This window comes from Oryx dammah, unplaced genomic scaffold (genome assembly GCF_014754425.2).
Source record: "Oryx dammah isolate SB20612 unplaced genomic scaffold, SCBI_Odam_1.1 HiC_scaffold_1, whole genome shotgun sequence".
NCBI lineage: Eukaryota > Metazoa > Chordata > Mammalia > Artiodactyla > Bovidae > Oryx > Oryx dammah.
In genome coordinates this window covers 69187110-69211924 of record NW_024070185.1, presented here as the reverse complement: position 1 = coordinate 69211924, position 24815 = coordinate 69187110, and the positions used below count along the sequence as shown (strand labels likewise).

Here is a 24815-nt window from a genome sequence, read left to right as displayed (position 1 = left end):
ATAATCATCAGGGCTTAATTCTCATTCATCTGATTTTATAATTTTGGCTATTTTACATAGCACAATAGCAACGTGGAAGAGGCTGGTCTACATAAGGCCTTCCAGCAGGAACACAGGGGCAGCTCCTGGTGAAGGTCTTGTATTTGGATCAGTGGAGGTGAGGGGAGGCCTCTGTGGAGCAAACTGTTTTAGCTAAACCTATCTTTTGGCATTTCAGGATTGGCATCTCTTGTCTTTTTCCTGCTTCCTGGCATTTTAGCATCTCTCCAGTGGGGTGTCCCAGAATTCTGAACACGAACTTACGCCAGATTATCGTCATCAGCCTTCTGGCTGCTGCTGTCTCACTTTTATACTTTTCTGTCGTCATAATCCGAAATAAGTATGGACGGCTCTCCAAAGACAAGAAGTTTCAAAGGTAGGAGAAAAAAAAATGTGTTTTCTAGATGGTATGCCATACCTTCATCCTGTGACTTCAAGACTTTGGGGATTAGGTTGGAATTTAAGGAGCATGTGGCTGGAGGAAACGGATTTTGTACCCAATACAGCATGGCATGAAAAACTAAACTTTGAAACTGTTTAATTATTAACCACCAAATCCACATCATAAGAGGATTTGAGCATAAGCTTCTCCTGTGATATCATTTAAAGCTGATTTTTCAGTTACTGTTGATAGTTGGAAAATAGAGTTTTGCTTTTCAGAGCTCATTTGAACTTATTTAAAACAATGAAGAGTGTGTATCTGGTTTAGGTTACTTTTGCCACAGTCACTTTCTTGTTTCCTTTTGATTTTTTTGATCATTTGACAGCTGTAGAAATGTTCTGGTGGCAGTGCCGCATAGCTTAGAGATCACTGACTTGGTATTTGTGTATTGCATTATGGATAGTCTCTGTCTCAGTAAAAGTATGTTTGTTTCTCTAAACAAGGTACTTGGCACGAGTTACTGACATTGAAGCTACCGACACCAATAACCCCAACGTGAACTATGGCATCGTGGTGGACTGTGGGAGCAGCGGGTCTCGGATATTTGTCTATTGCTGGCCACGGCACAATGGCAATCCTCACGATCTGTTGGATATCAGGCAAATGAGGGATAAAAACCGAAAGCCTGTGGTCATGAAAATAAAACCCGGTATGTAAACAATAAATATCTGCTTGGTAACCAGGTTCTTTGTCTTGGAGATGGTCTTGATCACTGTCTCCTGTACAGTGTCATGAACCTCCATCCATAGTTCTTCAGGCACTCTGTCTATCAGATATAATCCCTTGAATCTATTTGTCACTTCCACTGTATAATGGTAAGGGATTTGATTTAGGTCATACATGAATAGTCTAGTGGTTTTCCCTACTTTCTTCAATTTAAGTCTGAATTTGGCAAGAAGGAGTTCATGATCTGAGCCACAGTCAGCTCCTAGTCTTGTCTTTGCTGACTGTATAGAGCTTCTTCATCTTTGGCTGCAAAGAATATAATCAGTCTGATTTTGGTATTGACCATCTGGTAATGTCCATGTGTAGAGTCTTCTCTTGTGTTGTTGAAAGAGGGTGTTTGCTATGACCAGTGTGTTCTCTTGGCAAAACTCTGTTAGCCTTTGCCCTGCTTCATTTTGTACTCCAAGGCCAAATTTGCCTGTTACTCCAGGTAGCTCTTGACTTCCTACTTTCTCATTCCAATCCCATCTAATGAAGAGGACATCTTTTTTTGAGTGTTCTAGAAAGTCTTGGAGGTCTTCAAAGAACTGTTCAACTTTAGCTTATTCAGCATTACTGGTCAGGGCATAGACTTGGATTACCATGATATTGAATAATTTGCCTTGGAAACGAACAGAGATCATTCTGTCATTTTTGAGATTGCATCCAAGTACTGCATTTCAGACTCTTTTGTGGACTGTGATGGCTACTCCATTTCTTCTAAGGGATTCCTGCCTACAGTAGTAGATATAATGGTCATCTGAGTTAAATTCACACATTCCAGTCCATTTTAGTTCACTGATGCCTAAAATGTCTATGTTTACTCTTGCCTTCTCCTGTTTGACCACTTCCAATTTGCCTTGATTCATGGACCTCACATTCCAGGTTCCTATGCAATATTGCTCTTTACAGCATCGGACTTACTTCCATCACCTGTCACACCCACAACTGGGTGTTGTTTTTGCTTTGGCTCTGTCTCTTCTTTCTGGAGTTATTTCTCCACTCTTCTTCAGTAGCATATTGGGCACCTACCAACCTGGGGAGTTCATCTTTAAGGGTCATAGCTTTTTGCTTTTTCATACTGTTCATGAGATTCTCAAGGCAAGAATACTGATATGGTTAACCGTTTCCTTCTCCAGTGGACCATGTTTTGTCAGAACTCTCCGCCATGACCTGTCCGTCTTGGGTGGCCCTACATGGTATGGCTTATAGTTTCACTGAGCTAGACAAGGCTGTGGTCCATGTGGTCAGTTTGGTTAGTTTTCTCTGATTGTGGTTTTCATTCTGTCTGCCCTCTGATGGATAAGAGGTTTATGGAAGCTTCCTGATGGGAGAGACTGACTGAGGGGGAAACTGGGTCTTGTTCTGATGGGTGGGGCTGTGTTCAGTAAATCTTTAATCCACTTTTCTGTTGATGGGAAGCACTGTGTTCCCTCCCTGAGGCTTGAACTGAGGCCCAACTATGGTGGAGGTAATGAAGATGATGGCGACCTCCTTCAGAGGGCCCCATGCACTCACTGCTGCAGCCAGTGCCTCTGGCCCTGTGCAGGCCAGCGCCGACCCACGCCTCCACCAGGGACTCTTGGACACTCATGGGGATGTCTGGGTCAGTTTTCTATGGGGTCACTGCTCTTTTCTCCTGGGTCCTTCTGCATACAAGGTTTTATTCATGCCTTCCAAGAGTCTGTTTCCCCAGTCCTGTGTGTTCTGGGGGTTCTATGGTAGGGTTAATGGTGACCACCTCCAAGAGGGCTTATACCATACCAGGTCTGCCATACCCATAGCCCCTGCGGCCGGCCACTGCTGACCCATACCTCCAAAGGAGACACTCAGACACAGTTCTGGCTCAGTGTCTGCGGGTTGGGCTTGTGTTTTGTGCCCTTCCTAGGTCTGAGCAGCTCAGGCAGCCAAGTGCTTGGCAAGCACACTGTTCCAGGTGGGCCACGTGTCTTAATCACCTCCCCAGTCCCTGCCGGTTTCCCCCAGTGTGCCGTGAGAGTACCGTCTCAGGTGTGCCATATGTCTCCTCTGGAGAGCTGATCTCAGGCTACGACCCTCCTGGCGAATGTCAACCATCTAGGATCTCAGGAAGACATGGTTAGCAGCTAGGAGCCTGCTCACAGTTTGGTGGAAGATGCCATCCCTGGGGCTGAGATTGTAGCAGCCCCTTGCCTTCCAGCTCTGACTATTGCAAACCTGCCTCTCTGCCTCTAGGCTGGGAAGGGCTGGTAGGGAGCCTGCTTACTCTCCTTTGGTATTCCCTCTCCTTTGTTCTTTGAGCAGGCTAGGCTGCCTATTAGATTGTTAGCTTAGAGCCTTTCACAGGAAAGTTCTCCTTTCTGCCTTTGTGGTTAGGCATGTATTCTGTGGGGTTTTTTTCCTCCCGGTTATGTTGCTTTCTGAGATTCCAGAACTCCCCGCAGACCCACCTGTGAGAGAGTGTCCTACTGTGTGGAAACTTCTTCTCCTTCGTGACTCCCTCCCCAGGACAGGTCTCCATCCCTAACTCTTTTGTCTTTTTGTCTTTTTTATATTTTGTTCTATGTCCTTTCAAAGAGAATGGGCTGCATTTCTGGGTGCCTGGTGTCCTCTGACAGTATTCAGAAGTTGTTTTGTGGGAGTTGCTCAGCATTCAAATGATCTTTTGATAAATTTATGGGCGGAAAGTGGTCTCCCTGTCCTATTCCTCTGCCTTACAAATAGCTGAGAGAAGAAGAGAAGCAAAACGCAAAGGAGAAAAGAAAGACATAAGCATCTGAATGCAGAGTTCCAAAGAATAGCAAGGAGAGATAAGAAAGCCTTCGTCAGTGATCAATGCAAAGAAATAGAGGAAAACAACAGAATGGGAAAGACTAGAGATCTCTTCAAGAAAATTAGAGATGCCAAGGCAACATTTCATGCAAAGATGGGCTCAATAAAGGACAGAAATGGTATGGACCTAACAGAAGCAGAAGAAATTAAGAAGAGGTGGCTAGAATACACAGAAGAACTATACAAAAAACATCTTCATGACCCAGATAACTACAATTGTGTGATCACTCACCTAAAGCCAGACATCCTGGAATGCAAAGTCAAATGGGCCTTAAGAAGCATCACTATGAACAAAGCTAGTGGAGGTGATGGAATTCCAGTTGAGCTATTTCAAATCCTAAAAGATGATGGTGTGAAAGTGCTACACTCAATATGCCAGCAAATTTGGAAAACTCAGCAGTGGCCACAGGACTGGAAAAGGTCAGTTTTCATTCCAATCCCTAAGAAAGGCAATGCCAAAGAATATTCAAACTACTGCACAATTGCACTGATCTCACACGCTAGCAAAGTAATGCTCAAAATTCTCCAACCCAGGCTTCAACAGTACGTGAACCGTGAACTTCCACATATTCAAGGTGGATTTAGAAAAGGCAGAGGAACCAGAGATTGAATTGCCAACATCTGCTGGACCATCGAAAAAGCAAGAGTATTCCATAAAAAATCTACATTTGTTTTATTGACTATGCCAAAGCCTTTGACTGTATAGATCACAATAAACTGTGGACAATTCTGAAAGAGATGGGAATACCAGACCACCTGACCTGCCTCCTGAGAAATCTGTGTGCAGATCAAGAAGCAACAGTTAGAACTGTACATGGGACAATAGACTGGTTCCAAATCGGGAAGGGAGTCTGTTAAGACTGTATATTGTCACCCTGCTTGTTTAACTTCTATGCAGAGTACATCATGAAAAATGTTGAGCTGGATGAAGCACAAGCTGGAATCAAGATTGCCAGGAGAAATATCAGTAACCTCAGACAGGCAGATGACACCACCCTTATGGCAGAAAGTGAAGAAGAACTAAAGAGCCTCTTGATGAAAGTGAAAGAGGAGAGTGAAAAAGTTGGCTTAAAGCTCAACATTCAGAAAACTAACATCATGGCCTCTGGTCCCATCAGTTCATGGTAAAGAGATGGGGAAACAATGGAAACAGTAACAGACTTTATTTTTTGGGGCTCCAAAATCACTGCAGATGGTGACTGCAGCCATGAAATTAAAAGACGCTTGCTCCTTGGAGAAAAGCTATGACCAACCTAGACAGTATATTAATAAGCAGAGACATTACTTTGCCAACAAAGGTCTGTGTAATCAAAGCTGTGTTTTTTTCCAGTAGTTATGTATGGATATGAGAGTTGGACCATAAAGAAAGCTGAGTGCTGAAGAACTGATGCTTTTGAACCGTGGTGTTGGAAAAGACTCTTGAGAGTCCCTTGGACTGCCAGGAGATCCAACCAGTCCATCCTAAAGGAGATCAGTCCTGGGTGTTCATTGGAAGGACTGATGTTGAAGCTGAAACTCCAACACTTTGGCCACCTGATGGGAAGAACTAACTCATTGGAAAAGACCCTGATGCTGGGAAAGATTGAAGGCAGGAGGAGAAGGGAATGACAGAGGATGATTAGATGGCATCGCTGACTTGATGGACATGAGTTTGAGCAAGCTCCGGGAGTTGGTGATGGACATGGAAGCCTGGTGTGCTGCAGTCCATGAGGTCGCAAAAAGGCAGACATGACTGAGTGACTGTACTGAATAATTTTGGGCTTGGTGTCCATTGAAATGATCTTGTATATGGAGTCCAAAAAAATCTGGCTCTGTTTGTTTGCTGCTCATTGCTCTGACAGATCACTTAATTTGAGTCCACAGTTTCCTAATTTGTGAAATAAATTTTGGATTTTTGAAATCCCCTTCAGCTTTAATATTATAGGCTAAATGACAGCTGGAACACTTACGTACTCATTCAGCAAATATTTGCTGAGCACCTCCTGTTTACCAGGGACTGTGTCAGTTGCTGAGACTAACTTTGAACAAAACACAGTTTCTGCCCTCGAGACACTTCCAGTTGAAATGTGACAGACAAGTAAATAGGGAGTTTCAGTGAGGTGGAATTAATATACACTGAGAGGGGAGGGTGAGCATGGAATGTAATGAGAGCTCACCTTCAGGGAGGGTTCTGTTAGGGAGGACTTCCAGGGAGGATGTAGCTCAGTAGGCGAGCTGGAGTTAGCCAGGTGAAGAGGGAGAAATGAGGGGGGTAGTCAAAGAGAAGGTTCTTCCTGGTGGAGGTGCAGGGGCCCTCAGGCCAGAATACAAAGCATTACAGAAATGTCATGCAGTGTAGTTGGAGCCAAATGGAAGGAGTGTGGCAGGAGGTGGGATGGGTGAGTGCGCAGTGTGTATTATGCTGTTCTAGAGCTGAGCTTTATTCAGAGGGCTTTGAGCCACCGGAGGATCTCAAAGCAGGAGACACCGTCTGCATAGAGAGTGGTTGGGGATGGCCAGGACTGGAGATTAGGCTGTGCTGCAGCAGGCTGGCCAAGGCTGGTGGTATCCAGAAGAGATGGTGAGAAGTGAAATAATGTGAGCAGAACCAAGGATAGGTGATCAGTGAGATCCAGAACATCTGTGGGGGATGAGGGCCCTCAGCTGGGGCTGCTAAGGTGAGTAGCAGGCAGCAAAAGCAGGATTGCAGTGGAAGTTGAGTTTGGATTTGCATATGTTACTATGAGGTCAAGGACATGGCTGTGTCCCGTGGAAAGTTACGGGTATGATCAGTAACTTTCAGTATGATCAGTATAAAGTCAGTATGATCAGAGGTCAGGGAAGAGATCTGGATGGCTGCAATTAAGATTTGGATATCTATTAGAAATAAAAGTGGTCATCACTGTTGTTTTCATGAACATTAAAAGCATAATAAAGGAATGGTATGAACAATTAAAAAAAAAGATTCAGAGATCTGAGACAGAGATGGTGATGGCAGCTGTGAGAGAGAGTGAACTTGCCTGAGGCTAGTGTGGATATATTTCTTAGGGGCAGAGACAAGCTGACATGCAGTTGATCCCAAGTATCGGACACATAGCAGTTGCTCAGTTAGGTCTGTGTTTGATGACTGAGAAGAGAGCATGGGGCTGAACTCGTAGTATCCCCATCATTTACAGCCAACCCAATATATGTTGGATATTAATTTAAAGGACTTCTCCTTTTTCTGTAGGCATTTCAGAGTTTGCGACTTCTCCAGAGAAAGTCAGTGATTACATTTCTCCACTCTTGAACTTTGCTGCAGAGCATGTTCCACGGGCAAAACACAAAGAGACCCCTCTCTACATTCTCTGCACGGCTGGAATGAGAATCCTCCCCGAAAGGTGATCCTCCCCATGAGGGCGGGGCCTGCCAGGCCAGTGGTGGTGTTGGCTGTGGTGGATTTTCTCCCTTTTCACCCCTCCTCTCCCGCCTCCTCGTCTTCCTCTTCCATCACCATCGTCATCAAAAGGAAGATATTAAAAATTCTCTGTTCAAATCTGGAACAGTACCAGACCTATAGTCAGAACTCACAAAATACCTTTTGATGTATTTATATATGACTGTGAAGAGTAAACTGTAAAGTTGTCATTAAAAAAAACCTGATTTTTTATTTTCTTAGTTTAAGGATTGTTTGCAGTTGTAATTCTACATCTAGGAATCACATAATTTAAACAACTTCTGAAAATTCCTTCTTAAACAGTCTTTTCAGTGAATTGTTTTGATTTTAAATTTTACTTTTTTCACACAGGATATACCAGAGCCATAGGGTTTGGGTTTTTGTTTTTGTTTTTTCTTTTTAAAACAGAAAAATTTAGGATTTAATATATTGACATGCAAATTTTGGGATTGTGTTACAGTCAGCAGAAAGCCATTCTGGAAGACCTTCTGACTGACATCCCTGTGCACTTTGACTTCCTGTTCTCTGACTCTCATGCAGAAGTAATTTCAGGGAAACAAGAAGGTTAGTATATTAGTCTTCAACTTGAAATTTGGGAAGCTATTCCTGTAAGTCCTCCCAGTCTTCCACATTATACACTTTATTAAATTATTCTTAACATCTTAAAATTTGGGAAACCATAGCCTTCAAATATAATTTTTAGATGGTAATATTTCGTTTTTAACATGACTGGTCTTTATAATCCAAATGTTAAGCCATTAAAAAATAACTAAGTTTGTGTTCACATTTAGGAAACATATTTTGGATTTATTTTGCTAGAAAAGGTTTGTGTTCCTTGCCTAAGTTATACAGCTTTCTGAAATTATGATAATTATCGAGCTGTTGGAACCTTCTACTGATTTACTTGCTAGAAAAGGGAAATTATTCTTCACTTTGATACACCGAGAAAATCTTCTGTTTTCAAAGAAATAATTCTACTTGAGACTGAAATGGCAAGTCACTGTAATTATATGGGGAATAGCTTGTTAGAGATGGAGACCAAAAAGCATTTATTTCAAAATCATCTATCATTTCGCCAAAAATTAGGTGAAATTCATATACTGCCATTGAACTGTTTATAGACAAGCGAGGTAAACAGCTGCTTATATAAGGCAGTTTTATATGCCATATAGAAGTAAGGAAATACTATCATGGGGATTGAAAGGAAGGGGACTTTTTTTTCTTAGCTAGAAGCATCATGGAGAAACTGACATTTGAACTGGGCATCAAGGGATAATTATAAACACAGCATGCCAAAGCCTGGTAAGGCTAGGGCTGAGAGAGGGATAGGAAGCTCATTCTAGGCAGAAAAAATGATTTAAGTCAATGCAGGTTAGAAAAGCTGCACCCTGGACAGAGGAATAAAAATACTTTAATCTGATGGGATGATGGCCCTTTTGAAAGGTCATGGTAATGTTATAGGTTAGATGGGTCTTGGTGATATCAGCATCATGGTGGCGTGCATGGTTCCTTTTCTCTCTCCCCTTTGATTTGCAACTAATCGGATATCCATAACCAGAAAAAAAGTGCCTATGCATAGCACACCAGGACACCCAAGAGATCAGTTCATGTGTGCCCAAGAAAGTGGGTGGATTGGACCCCAGAGGAGTCTGCAGAGCCAGGCAGAGGCAGCAGTAGCAGGAGTGGCCCTGGGCCAGCACGACCTCTCTGGCAGAGGTGGCGGAGGGTGAAGGTGATGAGTTGGGATGGTGAATTAACCTGACTGAGAGTAGTACAGCTGGAGAGACCACAGCTACTGTGAGCAGAGAAAGAAAGGAGAAGAAGGCAGAAAGACCTGAAGGGACCAGTTTCTTGCTGTCTGCTATGGGATTCTTGCAAGAAGACAGCCCACGGACCTCTGGGGATGTCCTCCCCCACTCAAGGATCCTGTTTTCTTTAACACACCCAAAGCCCCAGCTGTGTCACCATCCATTTTTTTTCCCTCGCCACTGGCTTTTATGTTCATGCTCCCAGCCTTAGTGATGAGGCAGCTAAGGTAAGAGAAACCAAAAGCTGTGCTGTAGCGCCACCTTGTAGAAAACAAAGGCTTCACATTACCAATGTGTTGAATTGTTAGAATGAATGTAAACAAAGCTTTACTTAAATAAGAAAGTCATTCACTACTTCAAATGCTGTGAAGAGACACTTTTCATCAAACACTGTGAAAATCAAGTAATGTAAATCAAGTAAAAAAAAAAAAACAGTTTTCTAGCAACTAAATTTAGAGACGTGGACTATTGCAATCTGACTGATAAAGAATTCAAAATAGCTGTTAAGAAGAAATTCAGCGAGCTACAAGAAAACTCAGAAAGACTGTAAAATGATCTCAGGAATAAAATTAACAAAATAATTTACCAAAGAGGTTGAAATTCTGAAAAAGAACCAAACAAATTCTGGAGCTGAAGAACTCAGTCAATGAGATGAATGCATTAGAAAGCTTGGAAGTCAAGTACATCAGATGGAACAGAGAGCAAATGAACTCATGGGTAAGAATATAGAAATGTTTCAGGTAGAAGAGGAGAGAGAACTAAGATTGTTTTAAAAGGGAAGAACCCCTTAACTATCAGACTTCATTAGGAAAGCTACCATAAGACTCATGGATATCCTAGAAGGAGAGAGAAGGGAGCAGAGAGCATTCAGAGAAATAATAGCTGAGAATTTCCGAAACCTGAGGAAGAAGCTGGATATACAGTCCCCAGAGCTAATGGAAACACTTTGTTATTTCAACACAAAAGACCTTCAAGACACATATTAAAACTGTCAAAAGAGTGATGAAAAAAGTTTTAAAGGCAGCCAGGGAAAAAAGACAGTAATCTACAAAGAAACCTACTTTAGGCTGTCACCAGATTTTTCTGGGAAAACTCTACAGAGGCCGAGGAGTAGAATGACATATTCAAAGTATTGAAAGATAAGCTTGCCAGACAAACATACTCTATCCAGTAAAATTATTCTTCAGATATGAAGGAGAAGCAAAGGCTTTTCTAGAAATATTCAAGAACACCTTAGGGCTTTCCTGGTAGCTCAGTGGTAAAGAATTGACCTGCCAATGCAGGAGACACGGGTTCCATCCCTTCTCCAGGAAGATCCCACATGTCATGAGATCCCACATGTCTGTGTACCACAACTATTGAGCCTGTGCTCTAGAGCCTGGAAGCTGCAACTACCAAAGCCCAGACGCCCTAGAGCCTGTGCTCTCCAACCAGAGAAGCCACCACAATGAGAAACCCACGAACCTCAGCTAGAGAGTAGTCCTGACTCACTACAGCTAAAGAAAAGCCTGTGCAGCAGTGAAGATCCAGCACAGCCAAAAGTAAGTAAATAAATAAAACTATGTTTTAAAAAAAGAACCCTTTAGAAGGATTATACACTGTGACCAAGTAGGATTTATCCCTGGGATACAAGTATGATTGAAAATATGCAGATCAATGAATGTAGTACATCAGTAAAATGAAAGATGAAAATCACTTCATCTCAATAGATGCAGAAAAAGCATTTGACAAAGTATATCCTTTCTGATTTTTTTTTTAAAAAGGACCCTTAATAAATTGGGTATAGAAGGAACAGACCTCAGCATAATAAAGGCCATATATGACAGACTCACAGCTAACATTATACTCAATGGAGAACTGAAAGCATTTCCTCAAAGATCAAGAATAAGACAAGGATGCCCATTCTTCTTACTCCTATTTAATATAATATTGAAAGTCTGAGCTAGAGTAGTTAGGTAAGGCAAAGAAAAGCATCCATAAAGGAAGAAGTAAATTTAATGCACTTTGCTGATGATACATTCATATACAAAGAATTCCAAAGACTCAGTCAAAAATATTAATTGTTGTATTTATCAACTATTTCAGTAAAGAGGATGCAAAATGAGCATTAGCATTCCTTTATGCTAATGATGAAGCATCTAAAAAAGAAAACGATCCCACCCACAGAAGCATGAAAAATGTGAAATACTTAGGAATAAATTTAACCAAGGAAGTGAAAGATGTGTACAATGCAAACTGGCAAGACTTTACTGAAAGAAGTCAAAGCCATAACCAAATGGAAAGATGTTCCATGTTCATGGATCAGAAGAGTTAATATTACTATTACTACTGAAAGCCATCTACAGATTGAGTGCAGTCCCCATGAAAATACCAAAGACATTATCTACAGAGATAGAACAATCCTAAATTATGGGTGGCACTGCAAAGGACCCCAGATAGCCAAAGCAATCCTGAGAAAAAAGAACAAAGCCAATCAGGTGTTTGAGTTTCAAACTCTACTCCAAAGCCATAGTAATCAAAATAGTGTGGTGCTGGCACAGAAATAAACACAGCAACAAATGGAACAGGACAGAGAGCCTGGAATTAAATCCTGGCGTATACAGCCAGTCAATACTTGAAAAGAGAGCCAAGAAAACTTAATGGATAAAAAAATTGTCTCTTCAACTGATGATGCTCAAAAACCTGGAAAAACAAATGCAGATCAATGAAATTGGACCCCTATCTCATGGATCAAACACTTAAACATAAGACTTGATGCCGTACAGCTCCAAGAAAGGAAGACGTTCATCATGGCAATGATTTTTTTGGATAACACACTAAAAAATCAACAAATGGGCTATGTCAAACTCAAAAGCTTCTGCACAGAAAAAGAAATCATTAACAAAATTAAAAGATAGCCTACAGAATAGGAGAAACCTTTTGCAAATCATCTTTCATGTAAGTGGTTAATATCCAAAATATATATAAAGAACTCATACAACTTTAATAACAACAACAAAAATATCTGATTTAAAAATGGGCAGAACTAAATAGACATTTTCAAAAGAGGGTGTCAGAGTGGCCAACAGGCACATGAAAAGATGCTCAATATCACTAATAATCAAGAAAACATAAAACCACAGTAAGCTGTCACCTCATACCTGCTACAGTGGCTATACTCAAGAAAACAAGAGATAGCAAGTTCTGATGAGAATTGGATGGAAAGGGAATCCTTATATGTGAGTGATGGGAATATAAATTGATTTACCACTATGGAAAATAATACGGAAGTTCCTCAATAAAGTACGTTCTCAGAAATATAAATGCTGTGTCATATGGTATCCCTAATTTCATTGAAAGTGAAGTCACTCAGTTGTGTCTAACTCTTTGCGACCCCATAGACTATAGCCCACCAGGCTCCTCCATCCATGGCATTTTCTAGGCAAGAGTACTGGAGTGGGTTGCCATTTCCTTCTCCAAGGGATATTCCCTACCTGGGGATCGAACCCGGGTCTCCCACATTGCGGGCAGATGCTTTACTGTCTGAGTCAGGTAGATCCCCTGGAGAAGGAAATGGCAACCCACTCCAGTACTCTTGCCTAGAAAATTCCATGGAGGGAGGAGCCTGGTGGGCTACAGTCCATGGGGTCACAAAGAGTTAGACATGACTGAGCGACTGCACTTTCACTTCACTTTCAATGAAATTAGGGGTATCATATGACACAGCATTTATATTTCTGGGTATATGCCCAAAGGAAATGAAAATAGAATTCTGACAAGATACATGTACTCCCACGTTTACTGAAGTGTTATTCACAATAGCAAGACAGAGCAACAACTCAGGTGTTCATCAACAGACAAATTAAAGATGTGGTACATAGACACAGTGGAATCTTATGTAACCATGAGAAAGGAGGAAAGATATCCTGTTATTTTTGACATAGTTGGACTTTGCACATTATACTAAGCGAGGTAAGTCAGAGAAAGACAAATACTGTGTGATGCCACTTACTTGTAGAATCTGAAAATGTCAAAGCCCAGAATAAAATGTTGGTTACCAGGGGACGGGAGTAGGAGATAAGATTAATGATGTTTAAGGGTAGAAACTTGTAACACTAGATAAATAAGCCATAGAGGGTTAATGCATGGTATGGTGAATAGAGACAGTAATACTGTATTGTAATGATGTGATGATAATATTGCTACAAAGGCAATCATATATAAATGTATCAAAGTAACACACTGTATCACTTAAATTTACAGTGTTACACGTCAAATTTATTCAGTTTTGAAAAGTTTGACAGGTCTTGAATTGTTGGACTCTGGAGTTTCGACTTTGTTCTATGGATCAGTCCAGTATAGAATAGCGTGAGTTGGAATGGGAGAGTAGGAACAAGAAGGTCAATTAAATCTCTATACCAGATTAAATAAAGGCAATAATGAAAACAGGTGAGGATCGGATATAGAAAATGTTATAAAAAGAGAATCAGACTTGGGAACTGAGTGAGAGCGTGGGATAGAGTGGAAGAATCAGAGTTCACTTGTTTTTTAAAACCTTGCACTTGATAGATTTAACCTCAAAGTGAAAACTCCGGTATTTCAAAACAATCTCCAAATTTCAAAGGAACACTAGGGCCTAGGGGATTATATTTTCAACACATGCAAATAGTATGAAACTACAAAATTAAAAGTTGAGAGTTCTTGGAAAACCACTGGAAAAGATGAAATACACCAGTAAAAGTACATTTCTTCAGATAATGTTTTCACAGCTTGTCGGGATAAAATAAATGTCTGCACAGACTGCACTGATCAGAATTACATAAACTGTTTCTAAACTTTACTCTTCTTACAATGTCTTTAGGTGTTTATGCTTGGATTGGCATTAATTTTGTCCTTGGACGATTTGAGCATATTGAAGATGGTAAGTATTGTGTTTCCAGTGAATGTGTCTAACTGAACCTTGTGTCTTTTTCTGTTTCATGCAAAGCGTAGAAAAGGAGCTGAGTCTTGTGACACAGCTGGGTGTGGAGGAGCAGCATGGGAGGCACTGCTGTCACTGAGTGAACTTGATCTTAGTGGGGAGGAGCGGGTTGGGTCTCCTAGATACCCTGGAACCCACCATGAAAGCAGGATGACTGTTTGCAAGATTGTGCTTCCCTGCATTTGTTCCATTCCAATGGATGTTTCTTGTTCTTTCCAGATGACGAGGCAGTAGTGGAAGTTAACATTCCTGGTAGTGAAAGCAGCGAAGCCATTCTTCGTAAAAGAACAGCTGGTATTCTAGACATGGGAGGCGTGTCAACCCAGATAGCATACGAAGTACCCAAAACTGTAAGCTTTGCCTCCTCACAGCAGGTTATTATCTGTACAAATTTCCTTCCTTTTGGTTTGGTTTTCATTTAACATGTCTCCATCCATTTTTGTTTTGTTTTTTGAGTCTGAACACATCTTTACTGTGCTTGCTGAGGGTCCCGCCTTCTCAACCCAGGCGACAGGAGACGGGAGGAAACCAAGGCAAACCTCCGCTAAGCCGTTTGTGTTTGTTCATTGAAGTCAGCTGGTTTGTTTTCTGAACTTACGTAGAATTTTCCTTTGATGTGTATGTCAGCCACACACTTGAATTTTTATTTTTGTTTCCAGTCACTTTTTTTCTCAGCAGGTATCGTAAAATTTAATATAATAGCGTCAGATTTCTTAAGTGTAATTGGGAAAAATTACTTTTATGTCGGGGGGCAAGGATGTGTGGTCAGACAGCTTTCCACTTTTCTGGTAAAGACTGAGGTTTGTATCCACTGCTCCGGGTTTCTCAACTTGTGATTCACTCTGTCGTTTATCTGCACCCCTACCTCTGCCTCAAGTTTCCCAGGAGGCTGGGCGGCCTTGTGTAGAGTAGAGGCGGTCCAGATGGGTTCCCGAACTGCTCTGTGTCTTTCGCTGTTCCGTTCAGGTGTAGATTAATATGAACAGAGTGAGTGGTTAGAAAAGAGTGGAGCTGGACAATCTTGGGTTACATCATCACCCTGTCCTCTCTCATTGTGGGATGTTATGCAAGTCACTTCACCTTTTTGAGCAGGTCTCTTCAGCTGTAAATGTGAACGCAAGTGTCTCTGACAGAGGATTATTACAAAACTGATTGAGGTAGCACATATAGTATATTTTTTAACGCCCTGCCAGACACCTTGTGTCAACTCAGTAAACATTATTGATGTGTTTTTGACGTGATTATTAAGCGCCTTAGAAAAATGCTCTGTAAATTCAAGTATTACAATTTGTGTTTCCTACTTCCCATCCAGGCATGCCTCTAGAAACTATTGCACTCTTGGTAAAAAGTCACGTTTTCCCCTCAAAGCAATAAACTCAGAAAAACAAATTTGGAAAAAAATACTGAGAAATCAGGAATAAAAATTTCCCATGGATGCATCATCCAAAAAAAAAAAAAAGATAGTGTTTTGGTGTATTTATTTTCATTCTTTTTTTATCTCCTCATAGTTTTTAAAAATATGGTGTTATAATCTTACTGTTTGTCCAGAGTTTGTCCTTTATTGAACAGTGCATAAGCATGTTCCTCCATAAACTGCTACCATAATAACTAACCCCTCCGTGGAATTGTGTGTTTCAGTGGCATCCGGTATTTTCTGTCACAGAATTGCAAAGGACATGGTTGTGTATAGAGACTTCAGTGTTGAAGATTATTTTCATAGTGTAGGATTTCCTAAGTAGATTTACTAGATCACATTGTTAACATCCGTTTTACAAAGTCATTTCGGTATCACAGATGTGCAGCCCACCTAAAGTTTTTAAGTCAGGGTTGTCATGTTGAAGTAGGAAAGATGCTTAGAAGGATCCTTGGGAAATGCAGGAGCAAAATGTTTGCTCCTTTTAGATGAGACTCTTTCAGGATCCCTCTTTTTAGAAGGAAGTAATTATTTTTCCTTAAAATACTTAAGTCTGTGGCCCTTACATCTGCAGGAAGAAGTAGCTAAGAACCTGTTGGCTGAATTTAACTTGGGGTGTGACATTCACCAAACGGAGCATGTGTACCGTGTCTATGTGGCCACGTTTCTTGGGTTTGGTGGCAATGCCGCTCGACAGAGGTATGAAGACAGAATATTTGCCAGCACAGTTCAGAAAAACAGGTAAAGCACCTTCCACTGCTCAGCCATGACTTTGAAATCTAGGTCTGTCCTCATAGAAGACATACCCAGGCGAAGCAGGGAGCCCTCAGTCAGCAGAAGAACGTCAGCAACGTTAGCGGTTTACTGCCCAGCCTGCTGAGCTGGGGAAGAGATGCAAGGGCAGCAGGCTCCTGCCTTCAGCCCCAGCCTACCAGGCTCTGAAGGAGGCTCCCGCTCTCAGACCCAGGACTTCACTGCTGGATTAGAGGTCTCGCTCTCAGTTTATTAAATGCTTTTAAGCCCTGGGTAGTGCTATTCCAGAATGCCAAGTCCTGGGGAAGCTCAGCACCTGGGCCACTCGGATTTCCTGGCGGCCCACATGATGCAGTGGTGGCGCTGAGTTATGAGATGGCCTAATGTCGTGGGAACCAGCCTGGGCGGTTATGCGGTAAATACGACTGTAGGAAGGAAGTTACTCATAAGAAAGAAATGATCCAGAAGTCAAAGTTTGTCATTTTAAGCATCTTTAGCAGTAACACTTTTTAAAATGAGTTTATGAAGATTTCTGGTATAGAAAATATCAAAAACACCTTATCAATTTAAATTTATTTTATATGTTTAAGTATATACCAAATAATTATTTAAAATTAGTCCATTAGAACAAAAAAGCCATTTGGATGAATTAAAAAACTCTGAAATCTGGGATTATGTAAAGAGTTATTAATTACTATGCTTTGTTTTGTTTGTTTTGATATAACAGTTTTGATGGGAAAAATCCTGATTTATAGAGCTAAATGATAGTGTATTTCTTTGATCAATTTGACCTTTTTGTTGTTGTTGAGGTATAGTTGATGTACAATATTATATAAGTTTCAGATGTACAACATAGTGATTCGCAGTTTTTAAAGTTTATACTCCATTTATATAGGTATTATAAAATATTGACTACAATTTAATCTTAATAAACCTGTGGAGGCCTAAACTTTAATAAAGTCCAAATCAGAGCCATTTAGCTCTTCATTTTCCAGAAACTCACATGTTATGAATAGGAAAAGTAGTAAAAAGTTGTTCTTTGTCTGCTCTAGATGTTAGTTGAATAGTGTTAGGTAAGAGATAGTAAGTAGTCCCAGTTTCTTTCTAAAAATGGCATATTGTAGCATACTTTGGTAAAATTATTTTTAATAATATTCCTAAAATAGAAATATTTTATAAGTGACATTTAATTTAGAACTTTGGAGAAATACCTTCTTCTGCAGTCCTAATTTTTACTAATTGGTTTTAATGTCAAGAAGGTTGTATAGTGGGCTGTGGAGTGGTACTTCTTAATTTAGACATAGAGCAAGTAAAACCTGTAGCATGAGATACACATTTAGCTCATCCTAGATTTATATAATCATTATAAATATTAGTCATCACTTTTTACATATGTCATGAATTGAGCCTTCAAATGCATATTTATCTCTTTGACATTAGTAATGATGATTGATTTTTTTAATTACTCAAATATTTTAAATTAATGGCAAAGATCTTAATTTATTACATGCACTTCCATTTTGAGTTGCCCTCATCTTATGTCAGTTGAGTGTCAGGTAAAAACTTGACTTAATTTCAGTGACTAAATGTTAAATTCAGGTGCCCTCCTAATAGTTAAATACCTTTTAGGCCCACGGGATTTCCTGGTGTCAAACACTAACATAACTTGAGCTTTTCTTTAGCGGTGAAGACACACAGTAGAATGACAGATCTGGACATTTCATTGGGAGCTAGTAAGTGTGAGCATTTCAGTAAACAGTGTGAAGATTTCTACAGGACTTCTCAGAGCGCACAGTACAGTAAAATTATTATCTGCTGCAGTTGAGATCAATAGTTGGTTAACTTGAAAAATTCAGTAGAGCAGAGAATCGTAAAAATAGAATCAACCTCCAGCATTTTGTTCTAACTTGTGTACTCAGTTGCCAATCTTTCACTCTGTACTAAAAGCTTTTCTTAGGCTGCATCTGTCATTTCTCTGGCAGGCACTGCATCCACTCATTTGATACCATTTTGGCTTTCTTTCAAGAATGCCAAGGCCTTAAAGACATCTGTGAAGCATTTTGATGCTATTTTCTGTCTAGATTTTTACTAATTTTTCCAAACTTAAAAAAAAAAAACTTGCTAATACCTAATTTGACACCAGTTTTCTAGCATTTTGCCTTTATCATATTTTTCTAAGGTATCTGACCCAGCTTTCACAAGACCAGTGCCTCTTTTTACAGTCACATTTCATCTATATATAATTAAAATCACAGACATTTGTGGCCAGAATGGGGCTGGGAATAACACAGGGAGTGGGCGTTGGACTGCAGTAACCAAGAGACACGGAAGAGCTTACTAACTGTACCCTCGACGGTGGGGGTCGTCAGACGGAAAGCGTCAGTGATCTGACCAGGTCGTGGTTTCACTGGCTCCTGTTTAGGTGTCTGCTGTGCTCAGGTGTGTGTTATGAATCTCCTGGAAGGGCTCAAGTCTGTGTTTTTCTAGCTTGATTTTTCCTGAAACCCTTTTGTGTTCCACGGGACAGAGTTTGGGAAACACTGACTTGGAGCCACTTTCTTCTTCACAGTTTTCTGTCAGTCTCATGATGAAGTTTCTCTTGGTCCTGTAGACTCCTGGGGAAACAGACCGGACTAACTTCCGACACTCCGCACTTGGACCCCTGCCTACCCCTGGACATCAAAGACGAAATCCAGCAAAACGGACAGACGCTGTACCTGCGGGGGACGGGGGACTTTGACCTGTGCCGGGAGACCATCCAGCCTTTCATGAACAAAACAAATGAGACGCACACCTCCCTCAACGGGGTCTACCAGCCTCCAGTCCACTTCCAGAACAGCGAGTTCTACGGCTTCTCTGAGTTCTACTACACCACAGAGGATGTGCTGCGGATGGGCGGGGACTATGACGCCGCGGCGTTCACTAGAGCTGCCAAGGTAACTGCCCAGGGAGCCGGTGTAGGCAGCGATAGGCCCAGACTGGAGCAGGGCATGGGAGATGGCAGAAGGCTGTGTGCAGCGCCTTAGCAGCCCTGGCCGGGCCTTGGTTAAGTGAGAGGAACAGTCACAGCAGAAGCCAAAACACCCGCCGTGAGCCGATTTCTGCCCCACTCCATGGACTGCCCTGCCATCCTCGCTCCCGCACGTAATAGTGTAATTCTGGCCCCACAGCTTCCTGCCCTTTGCTGCCGGCACCCCTTTCTCTTGTTCTCCCTGCCTTCCTGACAGCCCCCTAGGCTCCAAGCCTGGGCAATCTCTTCCCTTGGTCCTCTGTAGGTTCTTGGCTGGTCTCATCTGAATGCATGGTTTGCTGCTGCCTTCCAGAAAGAGGCTCCACATGTGACCCCCTACCCAAACAACTCCAAACAACCCCTCCTGTCTCCCCATTCTGTTCTGCTGTGTTGTCTCGATCAGGGCATCACAAGCCATCCATTCCCCCTCCCCTTCCCCTGTCACTCATGCATCCTCTCCTCTACACCCCGTTATAGCATTCATTTAGCATATTATTATGCGTCAGAAATAACTTTTCAGCCCCTGCTCTCCCTGCCTTCTGTCCACCCTTACTGTCCCAGTCCTGGACTCCGTCACTAGCACCGCTGCAGGAGCCTCCCGCTGGTCCTCCTGCTCTGGTCTCCTTCCCATCGTTCATTCTCCGCACCACTCCCTAATGTTCTGTCTGAAACCCAAGTGCAGCGCCCTGGTCTCCTTTTCAGGGTCTTCAGCATTTCCTCTTGCTTCCAGGATGAATTTCAAATACCTTAGTGTGTCCACCGCACCCACCCTCGCCCGCGCCTCCTCTCCCCACCCAGCACTTTATGCTCTGATTGTATCAGAGATTTATTTGTTTCCCTCCTGTCAGCGCTCCCTTCCATCTTGTCTTTGGCCATGGTGTTTCCTCTGCCTGACAGGTGTCCTAACCCTCTCACCCCAGGCTGAGCACCATATTTTCTGTGTCCCCCATCTTGAGTTTCACTGCCTCTCTGAGGCTCAGTTTCTTCACCCTTTAAACAGAGGTTAGAATAGCAGCCATGTCAAGGAGCTGTTTTAAGCATTACATTCAGAAAAGGTGCTGACACAGTGTTCAGTAAGTCTTAGCTCTTAATAAATACCTCTGTACAAGTGACATCAGGAAAAGATGGCACCTCTTTCCCACCTCTTGTAATCATCCCACTGTGCCCAGGGGCTTTCCTAGTGGTTCACATGGTAAAGAATCCGCCTGCCCATGCAAGAGACTCAGGAGATCCAGGCTTAACCCCTAGGGCAGGAAGATCCTCTGGAGTAGGAAATGATTACCCACTCCAGTATTCTTGCCTAGAGAATGCATGGACAGAGGAGCCTGTAGTCCATGAGGTCGCAAAGAGTTGGACATGACTGAGCAACTGAACACACACACTGAGTTCCCAGAATACCATGTAACCATGGACCTAGGTGTTAAGTCTGAACCAGCTGAGGTACAACTTCACTTTTCCAAAATCTGTGCCAGTCACATGCAGTTACAGGGGCAGAAACTCAGCAGCTTTGGAAGAGGTTGGTTGTGGGCCGTGAAACTCTGTGTAACAATGATCTTGACCAAAATTTAAGATGAAAAACAAGCATTGTCTCTCTCATCAGTGAAGCATTCACGGAGTGTGTGTCTTGTCCTCGTGGGAGATGGACATATATTAAGCTTGTGTTTCCTAATTGGAAGGATATGTTCATTATGAATATCAATTTGGTCAACACTTTTTTTTTTAATGAAAAGAATAAACTTTTCCTAGGGATATACTTGGGGTGAAATTTCTTTCAGGATTACTGTGCCACGAAGTGGTCGATCCTGCGGGAACGCTTTGACCGAGGACTGTATGCCTCTCACGCCGACCTCCACAGGCTCAAGTAAGTCATGGACAGAGAGCCCAGGGTACGTTGAAGAAACTGTGTGTCCAGTCTTGGCCCCAGTCTACCTTTGCGTCCTCATCGGTCCCTCATCTTCTGCATCTGCCCGGAGTCCTTTCAGTTGGATGGCAAAAACTCGCCCAAACATGTCTTGTAGTCTTGGACTCCGTTTTGGTGTTCCTTCCACCTGGGATTCTCCTGTGCATCTTTTGCCATTGATGTGCTGCCCAGAGTTCAGAGGTCAGACCTTTTTTCCTCTGTCCACTCAGCCAGGCTCCGTCCCTCTCTCTGAGTCTCCAGAGCCCTCATTATGACTCTGGCACATTTATCATATTCTGTTTTGTTTTATAGGTATTTGTTGCTTTTTAAAAATCCTTTGCTTAACCACATTGGCTATGTTATTATTTATGATGAGATCGTATTACTTGCGTAGCCCAGCACTTTGCAAAAAGCAAGCCTCTGATAAATATTTAAAATCATAGACTATCAGAGCCAAAAAGGACCCTCCCATGTTCTCATTATATAAAAAAGAAACTGAAGTTCAAAGAAGGTGACTCTTGCTCAGTATTTATTCAGAAAGGAGTTAAATGATGGAAAGCCGAAGGGGAAAAGTCTCTCATGGGCACCACATATTAAATTATATAGAGATCAGATTTCAGGGGCGAATCGATTTGACAGGTGAAAGATGTGGGACAAGGAGTATAATCCAAGCGAATCAGCTGGAGATGCTCATCTGGCCCTCAGAGGACCAGCCTCGTGAAGCCTGCACACCCGCGTCAATCAGAGGGCAAGACCAACCACACAGCTGTGTGTGGACCACTGACTCAGTCCCCTTCATGTCTGTGCCATTTGTAGGTATCAGTGCTTCAAATCTGCCTGGATGTTTGAGGTGTTCCACAGGGGCTTCTCGTTTCCTGTCAACTATAGAAATTTAAAGACAGCCTTGCAGGTTTACGACAAGGAGGTGCAGTGGACTCTCGGAGCAATCCTCTACAGGACCCGCTTCTTACCCTTGAGGTAAGGCTGGGAATTTGGCAACACAAATCCAGCCAAAGGTGCTTCTGTGCATCTGAGGGATCCTGGTAGCCGTGGGTGTGGGCATTTGGGGAGTTGTTAATGCTGGCTGTGGGCAGATTGGGAGCATGGCGGGGTTCGAGGGGTATGGAGAGGGGCATCTGACTTGGTCTTCCACACTGGTGCATCCTCCCCTCCCATTGTCATCAGCTGTCTTTTCCCTAGCCCCGACACAGAGGGGTCCATTCCGGGGTCCTTAACCGTTATGGCCTTGGACCCCTTCCTGAAATCTTGCTTTTAGTGCATAATATAAATGCATAAGTTTATAGAGGAAACTTATATTGCAATATATTTACCAAACATTACAGAAGACAAACTTGTGATTTGTAGTGTATGTTCTTCCTTATTAGAACCTTAGATAGCAAGACCTGGCAGCAGAATTCATACTTTCTGGAATTTCAGTGTAGTGATACCTGTTGATAGTATTTTGAGGCATCTGCAGAACACCCCAGTGTGATGTAAAAGATCTGTGAGTTGTACTAGGAACTCACATGTCCTGCTGACACTGTAGTGGTTTTTGTCTGCATTCACATTCAGTGGAAATACTGCATTGCAGCCAGGGTCATAAAATAAAGACATGTCTTCTTCCCCTGTCACATTCAGACCTGGCTGTCAGTTGACCCCCACATCAGAACCCTGGTTCACAAATAAATGGGTTAGCTGGTTTTGGTTTTGTTTTTCCCTTCATTTAATTAAGCCTTGCCCGGCAGCACATTTAGCTGGGTTAACAGCAGAAACTGAGAAGTAGGTATTACTGATCACAAACATGTGCTTTGATTCCATATTGGCTTCTGTGTATTAGTGAAACACAGTTCTAACTTTCTCTGATTTTTGTTACCCAAACCAGAGTGTTGGTAACAGCTACAGACTTATGAATACACTTTCATGTGTTACCGTGTTCATACTCAGAACCACCCTCTGCTGGGCCACATTATCCTGCATTTTAGAGGTGAGGGAACTGGGTCTGGGAGACAGAGCTGACGGTTTCTGTTTGCAGAGCCAAGTCCTAAACCAGGTCCCCCCTGCCCTGTCCCTGGGCACTGCCACCTTGCATCTGCTGCCTGCCTAGTTAGCTGTCCTGCTTGTTCTTGTTCCCGGGGCAGAGACATCCAGCAGGAGGCCTTCCGGGCCAGCCATGCACACTGGCGGGGCTTCTCCTTTGTGTACAACCACTACCTGTTCTCCGGCTGCTTCCTGGTGGTCCTGCTCGCCATCCTCCTCTACCTGCTGCGGCTGCGGCGCATCCACCGGCGGGCCCCGCGCAGCAGCTCAGCCGCCACCGTCTGGCTGGAGGAAGGCCTTCCATCCCAGAAGATAGCTGGTACCTTATGAACCGGACTCCGAGCCCCCGGAAGACTTTATAGGAAAAGCCATTTTTGCCTCAGGGTTTCTCCTCTTCATTCTCACTTAGTTTTGTTTTTCCTTTTCCTTTTTGTTCCTTGAAACAAAACAAAACCGTATTGTTCGTAAACTCTGCTGTCCTAGAAGTACTGCGTCCAGCTGTTCTGTGTACAGCTTTGAATGGAAGAGTCAGGAAAAGGGAGCATCACTTCATTTTTGCTGCATAGACTGTCTGACAAAAATTACAAAGATTTTGGGTTGTTCTCTAAGGCATATTCGATTTTAAACAGATGCACTTTGATACTGGAGGAAAACAGCAGGCTGTCCTCTGTCAGGGGAGTTGGAGCTGAGGGGTGACGCTTTCACAGAACCAGAACACGTTCTCACTGGACCGATCATCCCTGTTTCTGTCTCGAAAGCTCTCACCTAAAGAGGGAGATGCTTAGTTTTATTTATTGTTCAGGGCTCTTACTGTTTATTTTCTCTGCAGGTTTAAAAAACCAGAACCATTTATATCCACAGTAGATAGGTATAGGCACCAAGAGATAGCAGTTTTTAAAAATTGATAGGAAGAGACCTGAAAAAATGTGAAAATGACCAGAGTGCTGTGTGTGTGTGTGTGTGTGTGTGTGTGTGTGCGCGCGCGCGTGTGCGCGTGTGTGCGCGTGTGTGTGCTTGCGACACCAGTGGGAGAGAGGGAGGGAGTGCAGTGCTGCCACTTTTAAAAGCACACGCTTCAGAGTCTACTGTTGCATTTCATTTCATTTAGAAAAAAATCAGTCCTCGGTACCAACCACAGGCAATTACTTCCTTCATCCCATCTTTCAGCACCCTTAGAACACTATGTTTTTGACTGAGTTGGAAAAGTCATAGTTTCACTGGTTTTAATGTTAAAACTGGAGCTGGTGTCTGCCAACTGGCATGTCTGTATTTCTCATTCATTTGTGGTTATTTAATTGTGCTCTGGTTTCTTCCTCCTACAAGTTGGTATCCCTCCTGCCCTCATATTTCAGAGACTTAGCTTGACTGTTGTGGTTGAGGTGGTGCTAGCAGGGCCATTGTAAAGCCACAGGACTAAGAGAAAGAAGAATCAACTCACATTTTGAGGAAAACAAGTTTGACATTTCAAACAAAAACCTAACAGCTGGATTCGTGTCTGTGAGATGGGTGGTTTTTCACCTA

At 42.5% G+C, this 24815-nt stretch overlaps 1 protein-coding gene across 3 annotated transcripts in view; it reads left to right on the top strand.

Moving 5' to 3' along the window:
• The window catches only part of ENTPD4 (ectonucleoside triphosphate diphosphohydrolase 4), a 33759-nt gene extending 9968 nt beyond the window's left edge, over positions 1-23791 (top strand). For 2 of the 3 annotated variants that reach the window (XM_040243069.1, XM_040243078.1), the window contains exons 3-13: positions 218-415; positions 925-1130; positions 7206-7356; positions 7873-7976; positions 14061-14120; positions 14400-14554; positions 16169-16335; positions 18959-19283; positions 21133-21218; positions 22074-22235; positions 23396-23791. In XM_040243069.1, the coding sequence (XP_040099003.1) occupies positions 218-415; positions 925-1130; positions 7206-7356; positions 7873-7976; positions 14061-14120; positions 14400-14554; positions 16169-16335; positions 18959-19283; positions 21133-21218; positions 22074-22235; positions 23396-23624 (1843 nt within the window). In that variant the 3' untranslated portion in view covers positions 23625-23791. The remainder of the gene's footprint in view (positions 1-217; positions 416-924; positions 1131-7205; positions 7357-7872; positions 7977-14060; positions 14121-14399; positions 14555-16168; positions 16336-18958; positions 19284-21132; positions 21219-22073; positions 22236-23395) is intronic. The other variant, XM_040243089.1, reaches the window with a different exon arrangement.
• The last annotated feature ends 1024 nt before the right edge of the window (positions 23792-24815 follow it).